Source organism: Mirounga angustirostris, unplaced genomic scaffold (assembly GCF_029215605.1).
Source record: "Mirounga angustirostris isolate CCGP_5_RB_7025 unplaced genomic scaffold, mMirAng1.0.hap1 SCAF_9, whole genome shotgun sequence".
Lineage (NCBI taxonomy): Eukaryota > Metazoa > Chordata > Mammalia > Carnivora > Phocidae > Mirounga > Mirounga angustirostris.
Genome location: NW_026991717.1, coordinates 60,551,083 through 60,574,792, shown reverse-complemented (window position 1 = coordinate 60,574,792; position 23,710 = coordinate 60,551,083). Strand labels below are relative to the sequence as shown.

The 23,710-nt window shown below is 37.4% G+C and overlaps 1 protein-coding gene across 6 annotated transcripts in view; it reads right to left on the bottom strand.

The window, feature by feature from the left end:
• The window catches only part of UBR1 (ubiquitin protein ligase E3 component n-recognin 1), a 157,323-nt gene that overhangs the window by 40,956 nt on the left and 92,657 nt on the right, over positions 1-23,710 (bottom strand). For all 6 annotated transcript variants that reach the window (XR_010405032.1, XM_064570569.1, XM_064570568.1 and 3 more), the window contains 9 exons: positions 22,008-22,213; positions 20,450-20,543; positions 19,527-19,676; positions 15,723-15,820; positions 12,989-13,082; positions 11,819-11,967; positions 8,240-8,295; positions 7,094-7,190; positions 5,788-5,855 (listed from right to left, as the gene is read on the bottom strand). Coding sequence is in view for 5 of the 6 variants with exons in the window: in XM_064570569.1 (XP_064426639.1) it covers positions 5,788-5,855; positions 7,094-7,190; positions 8,240-8,295; positions 11,819-11,967; positions 12,989-13,082; positions 15,723-15,820; positions 19,527-19,676; positions 20,450-20,543; positions 22,008-22,213 (1,012 nt within the window). In the remaining variant the exon portion in view is untranslated. The remainder of the gene's footprint in view (positions 1-5,787; positions 5,856-7,093; positions 7,191-8,239; positions 8,296-11,818; positions 11,968-12,988; positions 13,083-15,722; positions 15,821-19,526; positions 19,677-20,449; positions 20,544-22,007; positions 22,214-23,710) is intronic.

Genomic DNA, 23,710 nt, shown 5'->3' with positions numbered 1-23,710 from the left:
GGAGAAATAGAAGAACTAAAATCTAACCAAGTCGAAATCAAAAAGACTGTTAATGAGGTGCAATAAAAAATGGAGGCTCTAACCGCTAGGATAAATGAGGCAGAAGACAGAATTAGTGATATAGCAGACCAAATGATGGAGAATAAAGAAGCTGAGAAAGAGATAAACAACTACTGGATCACGAGGGGAGAATTCAAGAGATAACTGATACCATAAAGCGAAACAATATTAGAATAACTGGGATCCCAGAAGAAGAAGAAAGAGAGAGAGGGGCAAAAGGTATACTGGAGCAAACTATAGCAGAGAACTTCCCTAATTTGGGGAAGGAAACAGGCATCAAAATCCAGGAGGCATAGAGAAAGAACCCCCTTCAAAATAGGTCAATACCCCGACATCTAATAGTAAAACTCACAAGTCTCAAAGAGAAAATCCTGAAAACAGCTCGGGATAAGAGGTCTGTAACCTATTATGGTAGAAACATTAGATTGGTAGCAGACCTATCCACAGAGACCTGGCAGGCCAGAAAGGACTGGCATGATATATTCAGAGCACTAAATGAGAAAAATATGCAGCCAAGAATACTATATCCAGCTAGGCTGTCACTGAAAATAGAAGGAGAGATAAAAAGCTTCCAGGACAAACAAAAACTAAAGGAATTGGCAAACACAAAACCAGCCCTACAAGAAATCTTGAAAGGGGTCCTCTAAGCAAAGAGAGAGCCTAAAAGTAACATAGACCAGAAAGGAATATAGACAGTCACCTTACAGGCAATACAATGGCACTTAGTTCATATCGTTCAATAGTTACCCTGAATGTAAATGGGCTAAATGCCCCAATCAAAAGACAGAGTATTGGATTGGATAAAAAGACAAGACCCGTCTATACACTGTCTGCAAGAGACTCACTTTAGACCCAAAGACACCTCCAGATTGAAAGTGAGGGGGTGGAAAACCATTTACCATGCTAATGGACATCAAAAGAAAGCTGGGGTGGCAATCCTTATATCAGACAAATAGATTTTACAAGACCAGTGCTCTAACCCCTGAGCTATGGAGCCTCCTGGTCAGACAAATAGATTTTAAACCAAAGACTATAACAAGAGATGAGGAAGGACACTACATCATACTTAAAGGGTCTATCCAACAAGAAGATCTAACAATTTTATTATTTATTTATTTATTTTCTTTTTTAAAGGTTTTTTATCTTTATTTGAGACAGAGAGAGAGAGACAGAGCACAAGCAGAGGGAGTGGGAGGTAGAGGGAGAAGCAGGCTCCTTGCTGAGCAAGGAGCCCAATGCAGAACTCAATCCCAGGACCAAGGGATCATGACCCGAGCCAAAGGCAGATGCTTAACTGACTGAGCCACCCAGGCGTCCCGAGATCTAACAATTCTAAATATCTATGCCCCTAACATGGGAGCAGCCAATTAATAACAAAATCAAAGAAACACATCGACAATAATACAACAATAGTGGGGGACTTCAACACCTCCCTCACTCAAATGGACAGATCATCTAAGCACAAGATCAACAAGGAAATAAAGACTTTAAATGACACACTGGACCAGATGGACTTCACAATATACTCAGAACATTCCATCCCAAAGCAACAGAATACACATTGTTCTCTAGTGCACATGGAACATTCTCCAGAATAGATCACATCCTAGGTCATAAATCAGGTCTCAACCGGTACCAAAAGACTGGGATCATTCCCTGCATATTTTTGGATCATAATGCTTTGAAACTAGAACTCAATCACAAAAGGAAAGTCAGAAAGAACTCAAATACATGGAGGCTAAAGAGCATCCTACTAAAGAACGAATGGGTCAACCAGGAAATTAAAGAAGAATTAAAAAATTAATGGAAACAAATGAAAATGAAAACACAACTGTTCAAAATCTTTGGGATGCAGCAAAGGCGGTCCTAACAGGAAAGTATATAGCAATACAAGCCTTTCTCAAGAAACAAGAAAGGTCTCAAATACACAACCTAACCCTACACCTAAAGGAGCTGGAGAAAAGAACAGCAAATAAAGCCTAAACCCAGCAGGAGAAGAGAAATAATAAAGATCAGAGCAGAAATCAATGAAACACAAACCAAAAGAACAGCAGAACAGATCAACGAAACTAGGTGCTGGTTCTTTGAAAGAATTAGTAAGACTGATAAACCCCTGGCCAGACTTATCAAAAAGAAAAGAGAAACGACCCAGATAAATAAAATCATGAATGAAAGAGGAGAGCTTACAACCAAGACCAAAGAAATACAAAGAACTATAAGAACATATTATGAGCAACTCTATGCCAGCAAATTAGATAATCTGGAAGAAATGGATGCATTCCTAGAGACATATCAACTACCAAAACTGAACCAGGAAGAAACAGAAAAACCTGAACAAACCCATAACCACTAAGAAAATTGAAGCAGTAATCAAAAATCTCCCAACAAACAAGAGCCCAAGGCCAGACGGCTTCCCAAGGGAATTCTACCAAACATTTCAAGAATTAATACCTATTCTTCTGAAGCTGTTTCAAAGAATAGAAATGGAAGGAAAACTTCCAAAGTCATTCTATGAGGCCAGCATTACCTTGATCCCAAAACTGGACAAAGACCCCATCAACATGGATGCAAAAATTCTCACCAAAATACTAGCCAAGAGGATACAACAGTCTATTAAAAGGATTATTCACCACGACCAAGTGGGATTTATTCCTCGGCGGCAAGGTTGGCTCAACATCCGCAAATCAATCAATGTGATACAACACATTAACAAAAGAAAGAACAAGAATCATATGATCCTCTCAATAGATGCAGAAAAAGCATTTGACAAAGTACAGCATCCTTTCTTGATCAAAATTCTTCAGAGTATAGGGATAGAGGGTATATACCTCAATATCAGAAAAGCCATCTATGAAAAACCTACAGCGAATATCATTCTCAATGGGGAAAAACTGAGAGCTTTCCCCCTAAGGTCAGGAACACAGCAGGGATGTCCGCTATCACCACTGCCATTCAACATAGTACTAGAAGTCCTATCCACAGCAATCAGACAACAAAAAGAAATAAAAGGCATCCGAATCAGCAAAGAAGAAGTCAAACTCTCACTCTTTGCAGATGATATGATACTTTATGTGGAAAACCCAAAAGACTCCACCCCAAAACTGCTAGAACTCATACAGGAATTCAGTAAAGTGGCAGGATATAAAATCAATGCACAGAAATCAGTTGCATTTCTATAACCAACAACAAGACAGAAGAAAGAGAAATTAAGGAGTCGATCCCATTTACAATTGCACCCAAAACCATAAGATACCTAGGAATAAATCTTTTTTTTTTTAAAGATTTTATTTATTTATTTGAGAGAGAGAGAATGGGAGAGAGGGTACATGAGAGGGGGGAGAGTCAGAGGGAGAAGCAGACTCCCTGCTGAGCACGGGGTCCGATGCGGGACTTGATCCAGGGACTCCAGGATCATGACCTGAGCCGAAGGCAGTCACTTAACCAGCTGAGCCACCCAGGCGCCCCGATACCTAGGAATAAATCTAACCAAAGAGGCAAAGGACCCGTACTCAGAAAACTATAGAATACTCATGAAAGAAATTGAGGAAGACACAAAGAAATGGAAAAATGTTCCATGCTCATGGATTGGAAGAACAAATATTGTGAAAATGTCTATGCTACCTAGAGCAATCTATACATTTAATGCAATCCCTATCAAAATGCCATCCACTTTTTTCGAAGAAATGGAACAAATAATCCTAAGATTTGTATGGACCCAGAAAAGACCCTGAATAGCCAGAGGAATGTTGAAAAAGAAAAGCAAAGCTGATGGCATCACAATTCTGGACTTCAAGCTCTATTACAAAGCTGTCATCATCAAGACAGTATGGTACTGGCACAAAAACAGACACATAGATCAATGGAACAGAATAGAGAGCCCAGAAATAGACCCTCAACTCTATGGTCAACTAATCTTCGACAAAGCAGGAAAGAATGTCCAATGGAACAAAGACAGTCTCTTCAACAAATGGTGTTGGGAAAATTGGATAGACACATGCAGAAGAATGAAACTGGACCATTTCCTTACACCACACACAAAAATTGACTCCAAATGGATGAAAGACCTAAATGTGAGACAGGAATCCATCAAAATCCTAGAGGAGGACACAGGCAGCAACTTCTTCAACCTCAGCCGCAGCAACTTCTTCCTAGAAACATCGCCAAAGGCAAGGGAAGCAAGGGCAAAAATGAACTACTGGGACTTCATCAAGATGAAAAGCTTTTGCACAGCAAAGGAAACAGTCAACAAAACCAAAAGACAACTGATAGAATGGGAGAAGGTATTTGCAAATGACATATCAGATAAAGAGCTAGTATCCAAAATCTACAAAGAACTTATCAAAGAACAAATAATCCAATCAAGAAATGGGCAGAAGACATGAACAGACATTTCTGCAAAGAAGACATCCAAATGGCCAACAGACACCTCAAAAAGTGCTCATCATCACTCGGCATCAGGGAAATACAAATCAAAACCACAATGAGATACCACTTCACACCAGTCAGAATGGCTAAAATTAACAGGTCAGGAAATGACAGATGTTGGCGAGGATGCAGAGAAAGGGGAACCCTCCTACACTGTTGGTGGGAATGCAAGCTGGTGCAGCCACTTTGGAAAACAGTATGGAGGTTCCTCAGAAAGTTGAAAATAGAGCTACCCTCTGACCCAGCAATTGCACTACTGGGTATTCACCCCAACAATACAAATGTAGTGATCCAAAGGGGCACCTGTACCCCAATGTTTGTAGCAGCAATGTCCACAATAGCTAAACTATGGAAAGAGCCTAGATGTCCATCAACAGATGAATGGATACAGAAGATGTGGTATATATATACAATGGAATATTATGCAGCCATCAAAAAAAAAAAAGAAATCTTGCCATTTGGAACAACATGGCTGGAACTAGAGGGTATTATACTAAGCAAAGTAAGTCAATCAGAGAAAGATAATTATCATATGATCTCACTGATATGAAGAATTTGAGAAACAAGACAGAGGATTATAGGGAAAGGGAGGGAAAAATGAAACAAGATGAAACTGGAGGGGGAGACAAACCATAAGAGATTCTTAATCTCAGGAAACAAACTGAGGGTTGCTGGAGTGGAGTAGGGGTGGGAGGGATGGGGTGGCTGGGTGATGGACACTGGGGACAATGGTCAGTGCTGTGAATTGTGTAAGACTGATGAATCACAGACCTGTACCCCTGAAACAAGTAATACATTATATGTTAATTAAAAAAAAAAAAAAGAAAAAGAAAAAGTCTGCTTGGACAGATACCAACTAAATATAATCAACTAGGATGATACCTGTCACAAAATAAAGAGTAAATGTGCTTTCATTTTTAAAGTGATTTTTTAAAAAGATTTTTTATTTACTTATTTTTGTGAGAGAGAGAGAGACAGAGAGAGAGCACAAGCAGAGGAGAGGGAGAAGCAGGCTCCCCGCTGAATAGGAACCCGATGCAGGACTAGATCCCAGGACCCTGGGATCATGACCTGAGCTGACGGCAGACGCTTAACCGACTGAGCCACCTAAGCACCCTTTAAAGTCATTTTGACGGTCTCAGTCAAATCTGTTACCTATTTGTAAATAGAATGGACAAGAGACTAAATTTTATAGTTTGAACACTAATAATTTATAATCTTGAACAAAGAACATGAATTTGAATGGGAAAATACATGAAATCATAAACTTGAGAGACTTAAGAACTTTTGTTGAACACTTACCAAAACATGAAAGAGATCTATAGATAGGAGGCAAGGTGTATCTTCTGATTTTAGGTTAGGGAGAACAACTGAAAAAGAAATAAAGAAACAGTGTAATTCATTCAGTAAGGTAGCAATGTAGTTAAATATTATGTAAAACACCTAAAACAAAAATGTAACAGGGTTATAAAATACAGAAACTGGTAAACTGGCACATCACACCTTTAAGATATGGGAACCATAATTAATAAGTTAAACTGACAAAAAATTCCTAGAAAGCCTTGTATATAATTTAAGAGTTGAAAGATAAGATCCAGGAGGAAAAAAGGTAAATAGCATAAAGGAAACAGAGATTATTCAATAAGTATATACTTAATGAATAGTAAGAATTACTTTTATCCAATGTTCCTTAATACTTTTTTCCAAACTATGCATTTCTAAATGTCTTTTTTTTTTCTTAAAGATTTTTATTTATTTGACAGAGAGAGACACAGTGAGAGAGGGAACACAAGCAGGGAGAGTGGGAGAGGGAGAAGCAGGCTTCCCACGGAGCAGGGAGCCCGACGCAGGGCTCGATCCCAGGACCCTGGGCTCATGACCTGAGCCGAAGACAGACGCTTAACGACTGAGCCACCCAGGCGCCCCTCTAAATGTCTTGTGATACATAAAATATGTGAAGAATTTGGAGTGGGGAGCAGAGAGAGCTTGCAAAGCAGTGCAAGTGAAATGAGGACGAGGAATATCCCCCTGATCCAGCAAAATTAAACCTATTTTTAAATGATCTATCCATATCATTGATCCCTTTTCTAACCAGATTAGGATACAAACATGTTAGCGGTTGTGGACGTTGGTTCAATAAGGCCCCTAGGTGGGTAGATGTAAGTTAAAAACATTTGGAAAATAAACTGAGTTTTAAAATAAGATTGCAGGGGGGCGCCTGGGTGGCTCAGCCGTTTAGTGTCTGCCTTCGGCTCAGGTCATGATCCCAGGGTCCTGGGATCAAGCCCCACATTGGGTTCCTTGCTCAGCAGGGAAGCCTGCTTCTCCCTCTCCCACTCCCTCTGCTTGTGTTCCCTCTCTCGCTGTCTCTCTCTGTCAAAAAATAAATAAAAATCTTAAAAAATATATAAATAAATAAATAAATAAATAAAATAAGATTGCAGGTATTATAGGGGCATCCAGGTCTCTTGTTTTTTCTTTTGTAAAGCTGCTGTAGTGAGTGTTCAAAATTAGTGCAGTGTGTTGTTTCCTAATGAAATACATTGCCAGAAATGCAATGGAAAAAGACATATAAGTAATAATTTAATAATAATTCAGAAGATACTACCTGATAGGAGACGAACCAGATGTTTCTGTATCAGGACCTGAGGACAGGTAATCTTCTGCGCAATGGCAAACTGCATTAATGCTTTCAGACCATTATGCTAGACGGTAAGAGAGGGAAACATAAAAAGATAAGGGATGATGATAGGCTGAAGTCACTCACTGTAGAACTCAATCCCAGTCTGCAAGAATTAGATGCAGACTTATTATATACTTTACATTCTTGCAAATAAATTACAATATTTTTAGTACTTTTAGAAAGTTTTATGAACTCATCAAGTTTTTAACAGATTTTCCCATGACAAAGAGGTATTAAAGCTATTAATTATTTCAATTCTCCTTTAAGTACTCATTTCCCCCCATCAATTTCTTAAATGTCTGGACTAATTTACTCTGCTGAGGCCTGGGCAAAAAAAAATATATTACAGAAATTCTAAAACGATGGCAAAAAACCCCAAACGTTCCATTGAATTCAGATCTTCTGCTTCCTAACCAGAAGGCCAGGAACTGTAGGGAAGCACACTGTGGACTACAAGTCCCCTGTGCCAGCTGTCAGGAAAATAAGAGGGAAATGGCAAGGAGGGGATGGTCTAGGGAATCGTTGGTTGCCCACTCTGTTTTCGTGGGGCTATTTGTTGAGCACTATTTTCCAGGGTCCCCTACAATATGAGGCGTAGGCCTGGAGATAGGAGTATAGTCCTGTAGTGCCAAGATGTGCCCATCAAGGAGCCATGGCTTAGTTTTATTCTTGAATTTACTATGATGATTCATTTATAGTTAAGCCAACACTAATACTTAATGTTACAAGATGCGGCAAAATTAGTGAGGAAGGAAAATGTAGGAGACAGGAGGTTTCTGACTTGGCAATAAACAGAGTAGGGGGAGAAAAAGTAACTGAGTATCATCTGAAATCTCTCTATGAATTACATTTAACCACCAAGATTGAGTAAGCTCTCTAAAGCGCACAATGTTGGCCATTCAGTCTCCTGTGAGACCGAAGTAGCTTTAAAAAAAAAAAAAGAATTTTGCTCATTTTTATAGAAAAAGGAGTGAATTAAAAAAATGATTTAAAAAAAATGGTAAATTAACTGTAGACTATACCAAAAAAAGCCTACCACGAATTACACATACCCTGCTGGAATATACACACCTGTCTATTTTGAAGTGCTCCAAACAGAGGTTTTCCTTCATCTCCCAAGAGGTTTTCTCAAAGAGTAAGAAAAACAAAAATAATAAATCCTGAATACTGCTACAATTGTATACTTGGCTTCAGATGTTCTTTAACTGATTCTATTTTTGACCAGATGATTTGCACTTTTCCCCCTCAAAGTTGCATGTTTATGTCTATGCCAAAATTTCCAAATTTTTGAGTGAGAAGATATTATAGAAGCAAATGTAGATCACTTACAAACTGTTATTATAAATAATAAAGCCCCTGCAGCTATCTATAGAGAATACTTGGGAAAAACAAAGCATCCTGGTTCATTTTTCATCCTTTTAACATTGCTTCTATGCCAACAATTTTTAAACAAGTGATTTTTATGTATAATCACAACTTATTTATTTATTTTTTTAAAAGATTTTATTTATTTATTTGAGACAGAGAGAATGAGAGAGAGAGAGCACATGAGAGGGGGGAGCGGGAGAGGGAGAAGCAGACTCCCCGCCGAGCAGGGAGCCCGATGCGGGACTCGATCCCAGGACTCCAGGATCATGACCTGAGCCGAAGGCAGTCGCTTAACCAACTGAGCCACCCAGGTGCCCCACAACTTATTTTTTTAAAAATACATAGGCAGATGCAAGTAACTATTGCTCTTATAGGTACTATTAAAAAAGAATTACATTTATAAGAAAAAAACCAAAACCCATGGATTCATATACATTTTGCCTTGCTGGCTAGGGTATTTATTGCTATATAACTTGTTTTTTCATTGCTTTCTGGCAGCAGATACATCTATGAGTAAGGAAGGCTTATTTCCTATTTTCTTTTTCCAAGTTGGAATGGACATTAATAAAAGATGTTGTATATTGATTCCTTAACGATAGTTCCTAACCATGCCAACACATCCTGTATATGTCACTCCACACCCACAGGGAATGAGTAAGTTAGCTGCTTATGCACTAGGAATAAAGTAGAGCACTATGTCCCCTGGATGGAAAAAGCACTGTGAAAACAGTGTAACACTATAGTAATCAAATAAAATCCAATTACTAGGTTACAGAACCACACAGAAAAATTTAGTCCTATTCTCCAGTGAACTTCTCATCACTTTTATGACAAAAACTGAACTTTTTATTTTTTTTTTAAAGATTTTATTTTTTAACAGAGAGAGAGAGACTGTGAGAGAGGGAACACAAGCAGGGAGAGTGGGAGAGGGAGAAGCAGGCTTCCCGCTGAGCAGGGAGCCCGATGTGGGACTCGATCCCAGGGTCCTGAGGCGCCCACCCAGGTGCCCAAAAACGGAACTTTTTAAATGTTAACTCTCTAAATATAAACTTCTGATTCCTTATGTTTGTCTTGCCAAAGACAGTAAAGTGTAAAATGCCTTCGTTGAAGGTCTCATGATACTTAGTAGTAGATCATGACTCTAAAAGAATATGTTATATTTCTTATCAATTCTATTGATAAGAAATTCTTATCAATAGATTCTATTCTATTCTATTTTTAGATTCTATTCTATTCTATTTTTTTTTTAAAGATTTTATTTATTTATTTGCGAGAGAGAATGAGAGACAGAGAGCACGAGAGGGAGGAGGGTCAGAGGGAGAAGCAGACTCCCTGCTCAGCAGGGAGCCCGATGCGGGACTCGATCCCAGGACTCCAGGATCATGACCTGAGCCGAAGGCAGTCGCTTAACCAACTGAGCCACCCAGATGCCCAGATTCTATTCTATTTAAATCTCATTCTTCCAGGGTGCCTGGGTGGCTCAGTTGGTTAAGCGTCTGCCTTCAGCTCAGGTCATGATCCCGGAGTCCTGGGATCAAGCCCTGAACCGGGCTCCCTGCTTGGAGGGGAGTCTGCTTCTCCCTCTCCCTCTGCTCCTCCTCCCTGCTCATGCTCTCTCTCTCTTAAATAAATAAAATCTTAGGGGCGCCTGGGTGGCTCAGTTGGTTAAGCGACTGCCTTCGGCTCGGGTCATGGTTCTGGAGTCCCAGGATCGAGTCCCGCATCGGGCTCCCTGCTGAGTGGGGCGTCTGCTTCTCCCTATGACCCTCCCCCTCTCATGCTCTCGCTCTCTCTCTCATTCTCGCTCTCAAATAAATAAATAAAATTAAAAAAAAAAAGATTTAAATAAATAAAATCTTAAAAAAAAAAATCTCATTCTTCCTATTTCCCGTTTTATTTAATCATAGTAAATATAAACCTGTATATTATCTTTTATCCATGATTTAAGTCTGACAGGTTTGGATGTAACTCCTAAAATCTGTTTAGGAGGCTGAAGCTGGTATGCAGGAAGGTTTTGTGAAAGAAGTGGCTTCCCACTACTTAATTTGAATCACAAAATAGTGTCTTGCTACAAAAATATATGTAAATCAAGAAAAAGTGGTAGACTGGGATGGGTGGCTCAGTTGGTTAAGCGTCTGCCTTCAGCTCAGGTCATGATCCCAGGGTCCTGGGATCGAGTCCCGCATTGGGCTCCCTGCTCAGCGGGGAGTCTGCTTCTCCCTCTGCCTGCCGCTCCCCCTGCTTGTGCTCTCTCTCCTGACAAATAAATAAATAAAATCTTTAAAAAAAAGACAAAACGGTAGACTCTATTAAAAACAACTGCTAAAAATTTACAATGGAAAGGGAAATTGAAACTGTCTTGGATAAAGGGGACATAAAAGTATTACAGTTCTTATTCTTTTTCAGATAATATTGTATCTCATGACTGTAATAAGCAAATATGCTAATTTTAAAATCTAAGCAATTCTTCACAACTACACTCTTCTCCCCTCCCCAGCTTTCCTGATATATAACTAACACATAACACTGTGTAAATTTAAGGTGTACAATATGTTGATTTGAGGGGCGGCTGGGTGGCTCAGTCAGTTAGGCAACTGCCTTCGGGTCAAGTCATGATCCCAGGGTCCTGGGATCGAGTCCCACGTCGGGATCCTTGCTCAGTGGGGAGCCTGCTTCCCCCTCTCCCTCTACCACTACCCCTGCTTGTGCTCTCTCTCAAATAAATAAAATCTTAAAAAAACAAAAAACACAAATGTTGATTTGATTGCTACACTTTTCTATAAGAAGCTTTCAATATGGCTGGGATTTTGTCAGTGGGCTTCCCTTCTGACCTCTTAGTTCCTGCCCACTAGACTACCTCAGTCTTCCCTTCCTTTTCCTGATAATGTTTTAGGTGATTTTGGTTTCCATTCTTTTTCTCTCAAGGTGTAAAAGAAACAAAAATTACTGAACATTTCTGGCTTGATTCTTCTTCCTTTGCCTTTTTTCTTGATTTTCTAGTGTTGTAAATCTGCCAGCTTTTGAATATAGCTTGCTTCATGCTATACCTTTCAAATATTTTGAGCTTATTTTGCATATGGCCAATACTGTAGTTAAAAAGGGATTGATACAAAAATTCTCAGACTAAATGGCATCAGGCCACACTAATACACTGAAATACTAATACTTCTCCAACAATTCAAGCTATTTTAAGCCATCAGGGGAAAAAAGAGGAAAAATTTGGTGAATCAATGTTAATTCTGTTTCTATGAACCCTCTAAAGCAGTCTCTCATAGGCTTTACCAATTGCCTGGATAGTGAAAGCACACGTGCTCCAGGTCATCATGGGGATTCGAGGATCCGTTTCATCAGGAGGTACTTTCAGTCCAATTCTATAAATTGTTGTAGCAAAGAGAATGACCATTTCCTTGATGCTATTAGAATATTTTATCCTAAAAATAAAACAAGAAAAATTTATATAATAATTTAGTAAATGGGGTTACCTACTCAGAAGTCCAATTAGGTATTGAAGTAACAATTTAACTCCTTTTGACAAAGTAAACTGCTTTTTGTCAAATTAGAGATTAGAGCCTCTGAAGATTTATTCATTAGGAAAAAATGGGAAAAGCAGAACTCCATCTCTTAGAGGCAGAAAAATATCTCTTACAAAATGATAATGGCCCATATAACTTTAGTTCCTGTAAAAGATGCAGTAAATGATCACAGCAGAAAGGATCCAGGTCCAAATTAAGGACAAACTGCAGAGAAGGAATAAAATTCAGAGGAAACAGATCTGACTTAACAAGTTTTAGTGTCTGGAAAAGGGACTAAGAAGGACTTCAGTGTTAACACGTGTGTGTGTGTGTGTGTGCGCGCGCGCACGCGCGTGAGTGAGAAACACAGAGAAAGAGAGAAAAGAGTATGTCATGTACTTGGAGTGGTAATTTCTGGTTTCCTGAACTTCCTTTTCTAACAAGTATTTTCAATAACAATGAGATATGCAATATAAACAAGGATCACAACTAAAAAAATGTACATCAGATAATATCTAATAAATAATAATACCTGATTTGGATACATTATATTTTTCAAAGTGTCTTCACATAAGTATTTTTCCAATAATCTTATATGTAAGATAATAGGCTACTGTTTCAATTTTACCAACAAGAAAAATGAATTGGAGAGGTGGGTGACTGGAGACTTTTCAGAAGTCAGAGGGCAGGTTAGATATGACTTTAATTAAAGTCTCTTAAATGCTGTTCTTATTGTAGGCAGGACTTTAATAACTCAAACCACTTAATTTTATTGTACAAATAAAACTTCAGGGAGAAAGAAAACAAGATAAAAATGGGGTAAAGAAATAATTTTACAAATAAAGCAGGAAGGAGAGATGGGAGGATGGAAGGAAGGATTATTCTTCATTCTTATTTTCACAGCCATTTACAAACTTCTTTTAACTATTTAGATACTTACGAAGGCTGAATTCCAAAACTGAGGATAGAATGGAACTCAAAAGTGGAATCGCCCATTCCTTGATCCAGTAAGACTGGAATTGTTGGGTTTTCTCCTTATAAATGAAAAAGAAAAAGAAAGAAAAATCATGAGGGTTTAGCGTGACACACACTTTCCTAGCTTTTTAAAATTATATATGACCATTTTAGAATACTTAGAAAATGTTAACAAGTAATAAACGATCATTTAAAATTTCTCTACCCTAATAACATTTGGGTGATATTCTTCTGTTCTCCATATGAATGTTACACATACAGATTTTTTTATAAAGACAAAATCACAGTACTGTTCTGTATCTTGTTTTTTCACCAACGGATCATAAATGTCTTTCCACATTGGTAACTCCCCCTCTATAGTTCCATTTTTAATGGATGCATAGTATTCTATTAGTAAGGCAGTATACATTAGTGAATAAGAGCAGACGATCTGGAGCCAAGGTGCCTAGGTTTGCATCCTAGCTCTGCCACCATTACTAAGACCTTGGGTGAACACTAACCTTACTTTGGTTCCATTTCCTCATCAAATTAGAATTGTTGTTCCCCTATATGAAACAAGTTGTCTTTTTCTGATTGCCTTTGAGATTTTTTCCCTTCATCTTTGATTTTTAACAGTTTGGGTATGATCTATGTAGGTGTGGTTTTCTTTCAGTTTATCTTTGAGGTTCACTGAACTTTTTAAATATGTAAATTTATATTTTTCGCTGAATTTGGGAAGTTTTCAGCCATTATTTCTTCAAAAAGAATTTTTTTTCTCTATCATCCTTTTTCTTTTGGGGACTTGCAGGACATAAATATTGGATTTAAAAAAATTGGGTCCATATGTCTCTAAAGTTATGTTCTTTTTTTTTTTTCTCCATCACTTTTCTGTCTATTCCTCAGATTGGAGAATTTCCACTGATATAATTTCAGGTTCACTAACTCTTACCCTTCCCATCTCCATTCTACTATTGAATCCATCCAGTTAATTTTTATTTCATACAGTACTTTTTCAATTCTATTATCTCCATTTGGTTCTTTTTTTTTTTAATAGTTTCTATTTTTTTCTGCTGAGAACTCTATTTTTCCAATCATTTCAAAAGTGTTCACCTTTACCTTATGTTTAATGATTATATAGGTGTTTTAAATTTTTTGTCAAAAAAAGTTCAATGTTAAAACATCTCAGGATTGGCATTTGATTTTTTTTTCCTTAAGAGTTGGTCAGATTCTTCTGGTTCTTTGTATGCTGAGTAATTCTGGATTTTATCTTGCATATTTTGAATATTACATTGTGAGGTTTTGGTTCTTGTTAAAATTCTCTGGGAAAATGTACCTTTCTTTTTGTTTCAGTAGGCAAACCACCCAATTAGGTTCAACAAGTTTTATCTCACTGTGTATGGTGGTTCCAGTGTTAGTCTTAGAGCCTTTGCTATGCTGCTTGGGTCTGCCTGTACATGTACTACTCGGGTCAGTCTGAGACTTAAGCAGTGGTTTAATGCAGCTTCATTCTCAACCATGCTGCTGTTCCTTTGGGCCTATTCTACACAAGTGCATCTTGGAGGCAAGCCCAAGATTTGTGCTGGTCTCAAAAACAGGAGATTTCCCTTCTATAGGCTCTCTCCTCTCTGGGATTTCCCCCATATTCTCTAGCTCCAAGGGGCCCTTTTCCCCAGTTCCTCTGGCCAAAATGACATGTTTCCCTCAGTTTTAGTATCCTCTGTTGTTAAGTAGATTCAGGCGACTGGGGTTACCTGTGGGGTGGAGCTGTGAGGCAAAGACAGAAAAAAATAATGAGGATTCACCCTGCCTTCTTTGGAACACAGAGGTCCCTTTTTTTCCAGTTCCTCCAGCCAGAGATACTGCTTTTCTGTTGGGATTTTACGTGTCTATATGGCCACCATGGCACTGTAGCTCCATGACTGGGGCTGACCTCAGGAGAGGGTCAGAAGATGAAAACACCACAACAGGAATTCCCTTTACACTCTCCAGGTCTGAGAGGCTTCTTTTCCTGATCCTCTGGCTAAAAAGGGGATCTCTCTTGACTTTTTTTGCTGTTCATGTCCATTGCAAAGCTCTGTGACTCAGGCTACCCTGGGGTCAAAGCTGGGAAATACAGGAGGAAAAAAACCCAGGAAACTCATTGCCAAGCATTCTTCAAATTTTGACTTCCCTCCTCAATCTGCCTGCTGTTGTTTACTTCTCAGAGTTGTTAGATAGTCTTATCTCTCAACTGTAAGGAATATATAAATGAGGTAACAGTTTTTAAATGTTGTTTTTGTTATTAATAACAACATATTAATGAAATTAGTAACAGTAATGGCTAATGCCTATACTATATACCATGCACTGTTTCACTTTACAAAGGATAACTCAATCCTTCAATCAGTGAGATAGGTACTATTATTATTCCCACCTTGCAAATAAGAAAGTTGAGGCACAGAGAGGTTAAATAACTTGTCTGAGATCACAGAGACAGTGAGCTCCAAGCAGTGTGACTCTAGATTAACCACTGTCTATATTGCTTGCCAGTATAAAAATTATTTAATCAAATAAAGTGATTTAAGCCAAACTTAGTCTTGCCTTTGAAAACCTTTACTTCCTGATATTCAACAAATCTGTATTGGCAAACCGTATTTTAGAGCAGTTAGTACTAGAGAAAAAATTAAAGACTCTGACACTTAAATCTCACACAACTAAATATAAAATAATTTTAAGCAAACCTTTGGCATGTTTCATATTATAACCTGATATTCTGGCCAGAACAGTCTGTATCCATTGCGCCAGGGTCAAAAGTTGAGCAAGAGCTTCTGCATTCTCACTGAAAAATGACATTTAAAAATTATTAAGCCATTGGCACCAACTCAAACTGAAAAGCTGAACTTGTAGAGTCTTTCTATGGATAAATGGTTGTATAAAAAAGGTCAAATTCCTTCAGATTAACTTCCTAGGTCACAGTAACACATATGTCTAAAAATGTAGTTTTAGCATCATTTACAATAGCCACAATATGGAAGCAAACCTAAGTGTCCACTGACAGATGAATGGTTAAAGAAGATGTGGTATATATACACCACAGGATATTACTCAGCCATAAAAAAGGATGAGATCTTGCCATTTGTGACAACATGGACAGATTTAGAGGGTATTATGCTAAGTGAAGTAAGTCAGACAGAGAAAAGACAAATACCATATGATTTCACTTATATGTGGAATCTAAGAAACAAAACAAATGAACAAACAAAGCAGAAAGAGACCCATATACAAAGACAAACCGATGGCTACTAGAGGGGCAGGGAATGGGCCAAAAGGGGTTAAGGGGAGTGAGAAATACAGGCCTTTAGTTATGGAAAGAGTAAGTCATGGGGATTATATTCAATGGTATTGTGATAGTGTTGTATGGTGAGAGATGGTAGCTACACTTGTAGTGAGCACAGCATAACATATAGACTTGTCAAATCACTGTGTTGTACACCTGAAACTAAGGTAACATTGTGTATCAACTATATTTCAATAAAATAAATAAATAAAAGAAAAAATGTAGTTTGAGGAGGGAGGAGAATTTTACAAGTACAATGAATAAGATACCACTCATAGGCCCAACACCTAGAAGTAACAAATGTCAATAAATGGAATCACCATTCTAGTCGTTCAAATAAAAAACTAGGTGTCATCACTGATTTCTCGGATTCTCTCACAGCCCACCTTCGAACCCAGCAGTTAGTCTTGCTGGTTTTACCTTCTAAATATAACCCAAGTTGATCACTTCTTTCTACCTCCACTGTTACTACCCTAATCCAAGTTACATTATCCCTCACCTGAACTATTTCAATACATTAACTGTCCTTCCAAAGTTTCCACAACAGTGCTTCATTATTATCTATGTATTCATTATACAACAGCCAGAAGGATCTTTTAAAATGTAAACCTGATATAACTTCTCTGTTCAAAATACTCCAATGGTTTCCCATCACACATAAAATACTATGTGTTTTTAATACTAAAAATAAAATTCTAATTTCTAACCTTATAAGCCCTTTTACGATCTGGTTCTTTGCTTCTTCCATTCCAACATACTGCCTTTCTGCTGTGCCTCCGACATGCTGATACATTCCTACTTCAGGGCATTTGCTCTTTATATTCCCTGTGCTTGGAATTCTCTTCTCCCAGAAATTAGCACTACTTGTCTTTCACTTCATTCAGGTCCCACTCAAATGTCATTATCCCAAAGAGAAGCTCCCTGATGACTGTGTCCATAGTCTCATGCACCCCATCTGTTTCTAGCCCTTCACCTTGCTGCTTTAGTTTTGTCATAGTAGAAATCATTTTGTATTCATATGTTTATTGTTGTTCTCTCCTTTCTGTAATATAAATTCCATAAGGGCAGGGGCCTGATCCAAACTTTTATTAACAACCAAGAAGATTAGAAACAATGTTATTAAAAGGGACTGTTGAAAAGACAGTCTTGTGAAGTGAAATTATACAATGAACTGTGCCAAAATTCACATATCTGGACATAAATTTGTCCTAAGAATTTTTTATACACCCTTAACTTTCACATCTTAGATTATACTCATGTTGATTTTCTAAAAACAAAAAAGGCAAATATATTCAAATACATAGGTAAGTTCAAGTGCCTAATAAAAATGTTATGTATAGGGGCGCCTGGGTGGCTCAGTCGTTAAGCATCTGCCTTCAGCTCAGGTCATGATCCCAGGGTCCTGGGATTGAGCCCCACATCGGGCTCCCTGCTCTGCGGGAAGTCTGCTTCTCCCTTTCCCACTCCCCCTGCTTGTGTTCCCTCTCTCACTGTGTCTCTCTCTGTCAAAAAAAAAATCTTAAAAAAAAAAATGTTATGTATAATTATGTATCCTAAGTAACAAAGGTGTTACTACACATTAAAGGTGTCACAGGTTCAAAGAGACCCAGTTGTAAGGATTGGTCTAACTTCAGAAAGGACTGCCCTGAAGTGTCCTGTTCTTTCTTTTTACTTTTAATGATTTTATTTATTTGAGAGAGAGAGAAAGAGAGAGCCCATGAGCACGAGAGAGCACAAGTGGGGGGAGACAGGGGGAGAGGGAGAAGCAGACTCCCTGCTGAGCAGGGAGAACCTTGAGATCATGACCTGAGCCGAAGGCAGAAGCTCAGTCGAGCCACCCAGGTGCCCCTGAAGCATCCTACTCTTAAAGATATCAAGGCAAGTAGGTGCTGAACATTCCTTTAAAGAATTATTTACATGTTTAATAATCCTTACTTGGGAAACCACTGTGTAAAAAAAAGGCTTATACAGGCTAACAAGAAGTTGGAAAAGTCACTTAATTTTATTATGATTTGTTTTTTGTCTTCATGTGTAATAGTTAGGTAAGGCTTTCGAGTCAGGTCTGGGTTCAAATCTTGAGTCTGTCTTGGGACAAGTAAAAACTACTCATAGTCTCCAATTCCTTATCTTTTAAATGGGAATAACAGTACCTGCCTTTGTTAGGCTATTTGAGTATTAAAAAAAAAAATGTAGCAGGTGCTTGGTAGAGTGCCTAGAACATATCAATTACTCAAAAAAGATAAATGCTTCCAATGCCACCTTCTTCCTAAAAGATGACATTTTATGTCCCAATATGCTGAGTAGAAGACAATTTCCAAATCAGGTTTTCTAATGACATGGAATAGTAGAGACAGAACAACTACTTATTGACCCTGATTGCCAAGCCTATCGCCCTTGAGCACTTTTGTTGTGGAAACATGTTAAAAGTGTTTTTATCAACAAAATCTTTTTCCTTAGCAAAACTTAGGTTGATTATTACAAATTCGTTGAGTAAAAAAAAAATAAAGTAACAATAATAATACTGTTATCATCATATACAACAGTGACAACACAGAAATATACAATTAAGTGTTATAGTTATCATAACAAATGAATAAATTTGCTGTTAAATTCCATTTGTAAATGGTCAAAACAAAAGTTTAAAAACTTAGTCTAAAAATTCAAAGGCTATCCAAAGATACACAATGAATCTAGTGTTTTTTTTACTTTAACACTTTGTCCACATCTCTACAACTAGAAAACTGGATCTTCTGAAAAAATAGAATTAAAAATAATAATACGAAGATTTTAGAGAAACCAAATTCTAAAAAGTAACTCTATAGAGGTATCAAAGGACTATATGAAAGAAATGAATCTTCTCTGCATCTTCTCTCCTTATGTGAATGCTAAGGTAGAGATCCAAGTTCTACTGCTTTCATGGCTGTTAGAAGATACACACACAACATAACAGATTTGAGTTAATGAACATTACAGTTATTTTAAAGACCAAAAACTGGGGCTTTTCATCATATTTAGAAAGTAGAATACAAGTTATGAAAAGAAAAAGTATTACTTACTTTAAATAGCAAAAGAAACTAGCAATCTAATCAAAACAGATACAAATGAAAGGATTAAAGATAGCTTTTAAAAAAATTAACCGGCTCCGTAGCTCAGGGGTTAGAGCACTGGTCTCGTAAAAAAATTAACCAAAACATGAATTGAAATATACCTGTTTATCCTTTGAGGTTGCAAAGGAATAATGGGGATCACAGTATTACACAGAGACTTGCAAAGAGGGCAAAGATATTCTCCACTCTCCAAATCGAAAAGGTCAACATGAATGCGCTGCTGAGAGCTCAGTTGTACAGCTTCAAAATACCTGCAAAATTCCAAGGCATGTGTCCATTCAGAATGATGCATTTATCTTTGTTCTAATCCAAGAGACAAAAATCTGGAATTTTTGCTTCAATAAACGTCTTTAGAATCTATATGCCCCAATACCCAAGTTACAATTACAGAAGAAACGGGATACCCATTCTTTTGGCGGCAAAATGGAGGACATATCATGCCAGAAACAAATTTAAAATAATTCTACTGAATCATAACGTGGCTCCTAACTCAAAAGCATGGAAATACAATGTAGATGCTACTTCCCTCAGTTTCCAATGGTCAACTATAATAGTAAAGGCTGTTACAGGAAAATTATGTATTTTAATAATGTCAAAAGGGTGAACCCTATAGAAAAGATTTCCTAGGAATTATATTTCTGAATCTTTCTCTTTTAGAGGTGGAACTAGAATTTCTTGTCCTATTTTATCTCAAAGGTACTTTTTATTCTGTTTTCAGAGAAATGAGACTTTTTAGGAAGAAAGATTACAGCTTCTTTTACACAAATACTAATCAAGAGCAACTAACTAGCTTATGGAGAGGGAATACAAAGGGGTAGTGAAAATTTAAAGTTGATAACTTTTTACACCCATTTCTAAAGGTGATAATGAGTATCACGCAAACAAAATTAGTAATTAAAACTGCTTCACTTATTCACATAAAAAGGAAGGAAAGAAGACATGAGAAAACATGCCTTTTTGTGTCCTTTAGTGAACTTCAATTATTCCTAGTTTCTTTCAAGAACAGGTCAGAAGGACAACTTACTTCTGCCAGCACACCGCATGCATTACATGACCACAGCTTCCTGTGTAAGTTCCATATGCTAAGTCTGGATCCATGAAAAGGGGGTCCACGGTTTCTGGTACAGGAGGACAAAAATAGGAGGTATGTATTCATCTCCCCCATGGTCATAAAATGGAAAAAAAAAAAGAGAGAGAGAGAGAGATTATCAGGTCTAAATTTCTAACCGTAAGCTTTCTTAGGAATGTCCAACTAAACTGCCATAGTATCTTGATAGCAGGAAATATATTCTTAATAGTAAATAAAAATTTTAGAGAAAAATAAAAGCTAGACTTCCAGGTAGGATTTAAAATTAGTATGAATTAATGACATCCTCTATTTTTGATTTGCACTTTTATTCTGAACATTAGGTTTAAGTTGCTTTGTCTTAGTTGTTGAAGTGATTTTCTATGATTGAAGCACAATTTGCTTTTGTAATTTTAAGAGTAATTTCAATTACTTTTTAAGGGATATTTAAGGCATTATAATCTACTGGAAAAATCCAAAGCAAAGACGAAGTGGCTCAAAATCTGGTTTCATTATGTATAACTCATGGCCTTGGGCAAATTATTTAACTTCTCTGTGCCTCAGTTCCTTCATCTGTAAATGGAGCCAATATTGGTACCGAACTCATAGAGTTGTTGTGAGGATTAAGTGAGTAAATACACAAAAAAGCACTTAATCAGTGCCTGGAATACAGTACATAGTCAATAAATGTTAGTCTTTTTTTAATCATTATTATTATTATTATTCCAAGAGTATATTATAAAGCAGCTAACTCTGATGCAATGTAAAAAAAAAAAAACCCAAAAAACAAAACAAAACAAAAACCAAAAGCATTACCTAATTAGTGTTCCTGCCAAGAAAATATTTAATATGAACCTAATCTTGAGGCAACAGACAAATCCGCAATGTAAGATACTGTACAAAACAGTAGGTCTGCATTGTTCAAAGAAGTTCAAAGAAGTTATCATGAAAAAAAAAAAGGTTAAGTGACTAAGGCTAGATTAAATTAGACTAAAATAGACATAATAAAAGCGATGCATGAAACATGTCTGGATCCTGAAAAAAGAAAAGTCTAGCTAAAAAAAAAAAGATATTTTGAGGGCAACTGGGAAAATCCAAATATGGATTAGGTGATATTCCTGAATTATTATTCATCTTTTAAAATGTTATAATGGTATGATAGATATGTAATAGATTATCCTTAGCTTTAGAAAATGCATATGGAAATATTTAGGGATGAAAGCCATATGCCTGCATCCTACCTTCAAAAGGTTCAGCAAAGAGAAGTGGAGATAGACAGGTAGATAGAGACAGACTGAGCAATGTGGCCAAGTGTAACAAAAATTAAAATTAAAAAATAAAACAAAGGAGCCAACATGGCATGTAAAGACCCAGAGTCCATTTTACACATGATAAAATGTGATCTGACTAAATAAAGCTAAATACAGTCTCAATCCCAAACTTCTTTCAATATTTTTTCTAATTACATAAGTATGAAAAGAAATGCTCAAAAGGATATTTATTAAACAATACATACCCCCTGAAAGTTCTATAGGTTTTCCCCTGTTCTGGGTTAAGGCGGTGGATTTCTGGACACAGGCCGATAATACCATGGCATTATTTTCTATTTTCACCTCTTGTTCTTCTTGGCAGAGGATGCATGTCAGCACCTCCTTTTCAGTAACAGTCGGACCCCGTTTAGGACCCAAAGCAATTCTAGAGTAGTCACTGACTGCTGGGGTGCTACCAAGAGAAACGACCAGAAATGAGGACACATGTTTTGGTCACTTGTCTTTATATTTTGGTAGATTTTAAGTAACTGTAGGGCAAGAACTTTAAGGACAAAAATAGTAAAATAAAATAACTTAGCAGTATTAGCTTAAAATCTTTCCCCTTGATTTTTCTGACTCTTATCAGTTAATTTGCTTATTAGAAAATACATTGTGTGCTGCTAAGTGCAAAAAAAGCAGACCACAAAGTAAACTGTATAATTATACTTAATTTATTGTACCAAGAAGCTGGGTTATTGTTTTTTTTCTGATTATAAAAGTAATGGAGGCTTATTAAGAAATTTTGGAAAATCTGGATAAGTATAAAGAAGAAAATAAAAAGCATTATACACTCACAACCTAGAGATAACCATTCATATATTCCCATCCAGTTCACGTTCTATTTATAACATTCTTTTTACATAATTAAGATCATACTACATATACAGATTTGCATCCTGCTTTATTCACTTGTATCTTAGTTGTTTTCTCATGTCATTAAAATCTCCTCAGAAACATTATTTTTAAATGGCTGCCCAGTACTCTTGAGAGCTTTTTGGAGGTTCTAGCAGGGGAGCGCAGCTACTCGTATACCCTTGCCTGAAGAACGGTCCTCCTCTATCGGGGAAGGTCGTCCTCTTCGACCGAGCGCGCAGCTTCGGGAGGGACGCACATGGAGCGGTGAGGGAGGAAGGGGACACCGCCTAGCCAGCCAGATCAGCCAAATCAACCCTGGCGATCAATGGGGTGACAGATGTCGCAGCCAGATCGCCCTCACATCCTGCCCAGTACTCTTACTATATGTGCCGGTAATAGTTTTATCCATTCCCTCTTACTAGGCATTTAAGTTTCTATTCTATTTTGGTAGGCATTAAAATAAAGACTTACATCTTAATGATTTAGCAATTCTTAGTATGTACTCAAATGTGTGTAATAATAACAGCAAATATTTATAAAGCACAATTGCAATGTGAGGTACACTGTTTAAAATACTTCACATTACGTTAACTCATTTAATCTTTACAACAATCCTATGAGGTAGGTCCTAATATTACCTTCCATTGTTAAGATGAAGAAACTGAGGCCTAGAGACAGTAAGAGACTTACCTAATGACTCATCACTATGAAGTAGCAGAGTCAGGATTTAACCCATGTGATCTGACTTCATCGGCCATGCTCTAAACTACTCTGCAATACTGCCTCTTTCCCTGTGCAAGAAGCTCCCTGAAATGTCACAGATCATTCAACAAACTGGAAATAACTTAAATGTTTATCATCCATGAAATGCAATTATATAATACAGAATATTATGCAGTTTTTTTTTTTTAAGATTTTATTTATTTATTTGACAGAGAGAGACAGCGAGAGCAGGAACACAAGCAGGGGGAGTGGGAGAGGGAGAAGCAGGCTTCCCGCCGAGCAGGGAGCCCGATGCGGGACTCGATCCCAGGACCCTGGGATCATGACCTGA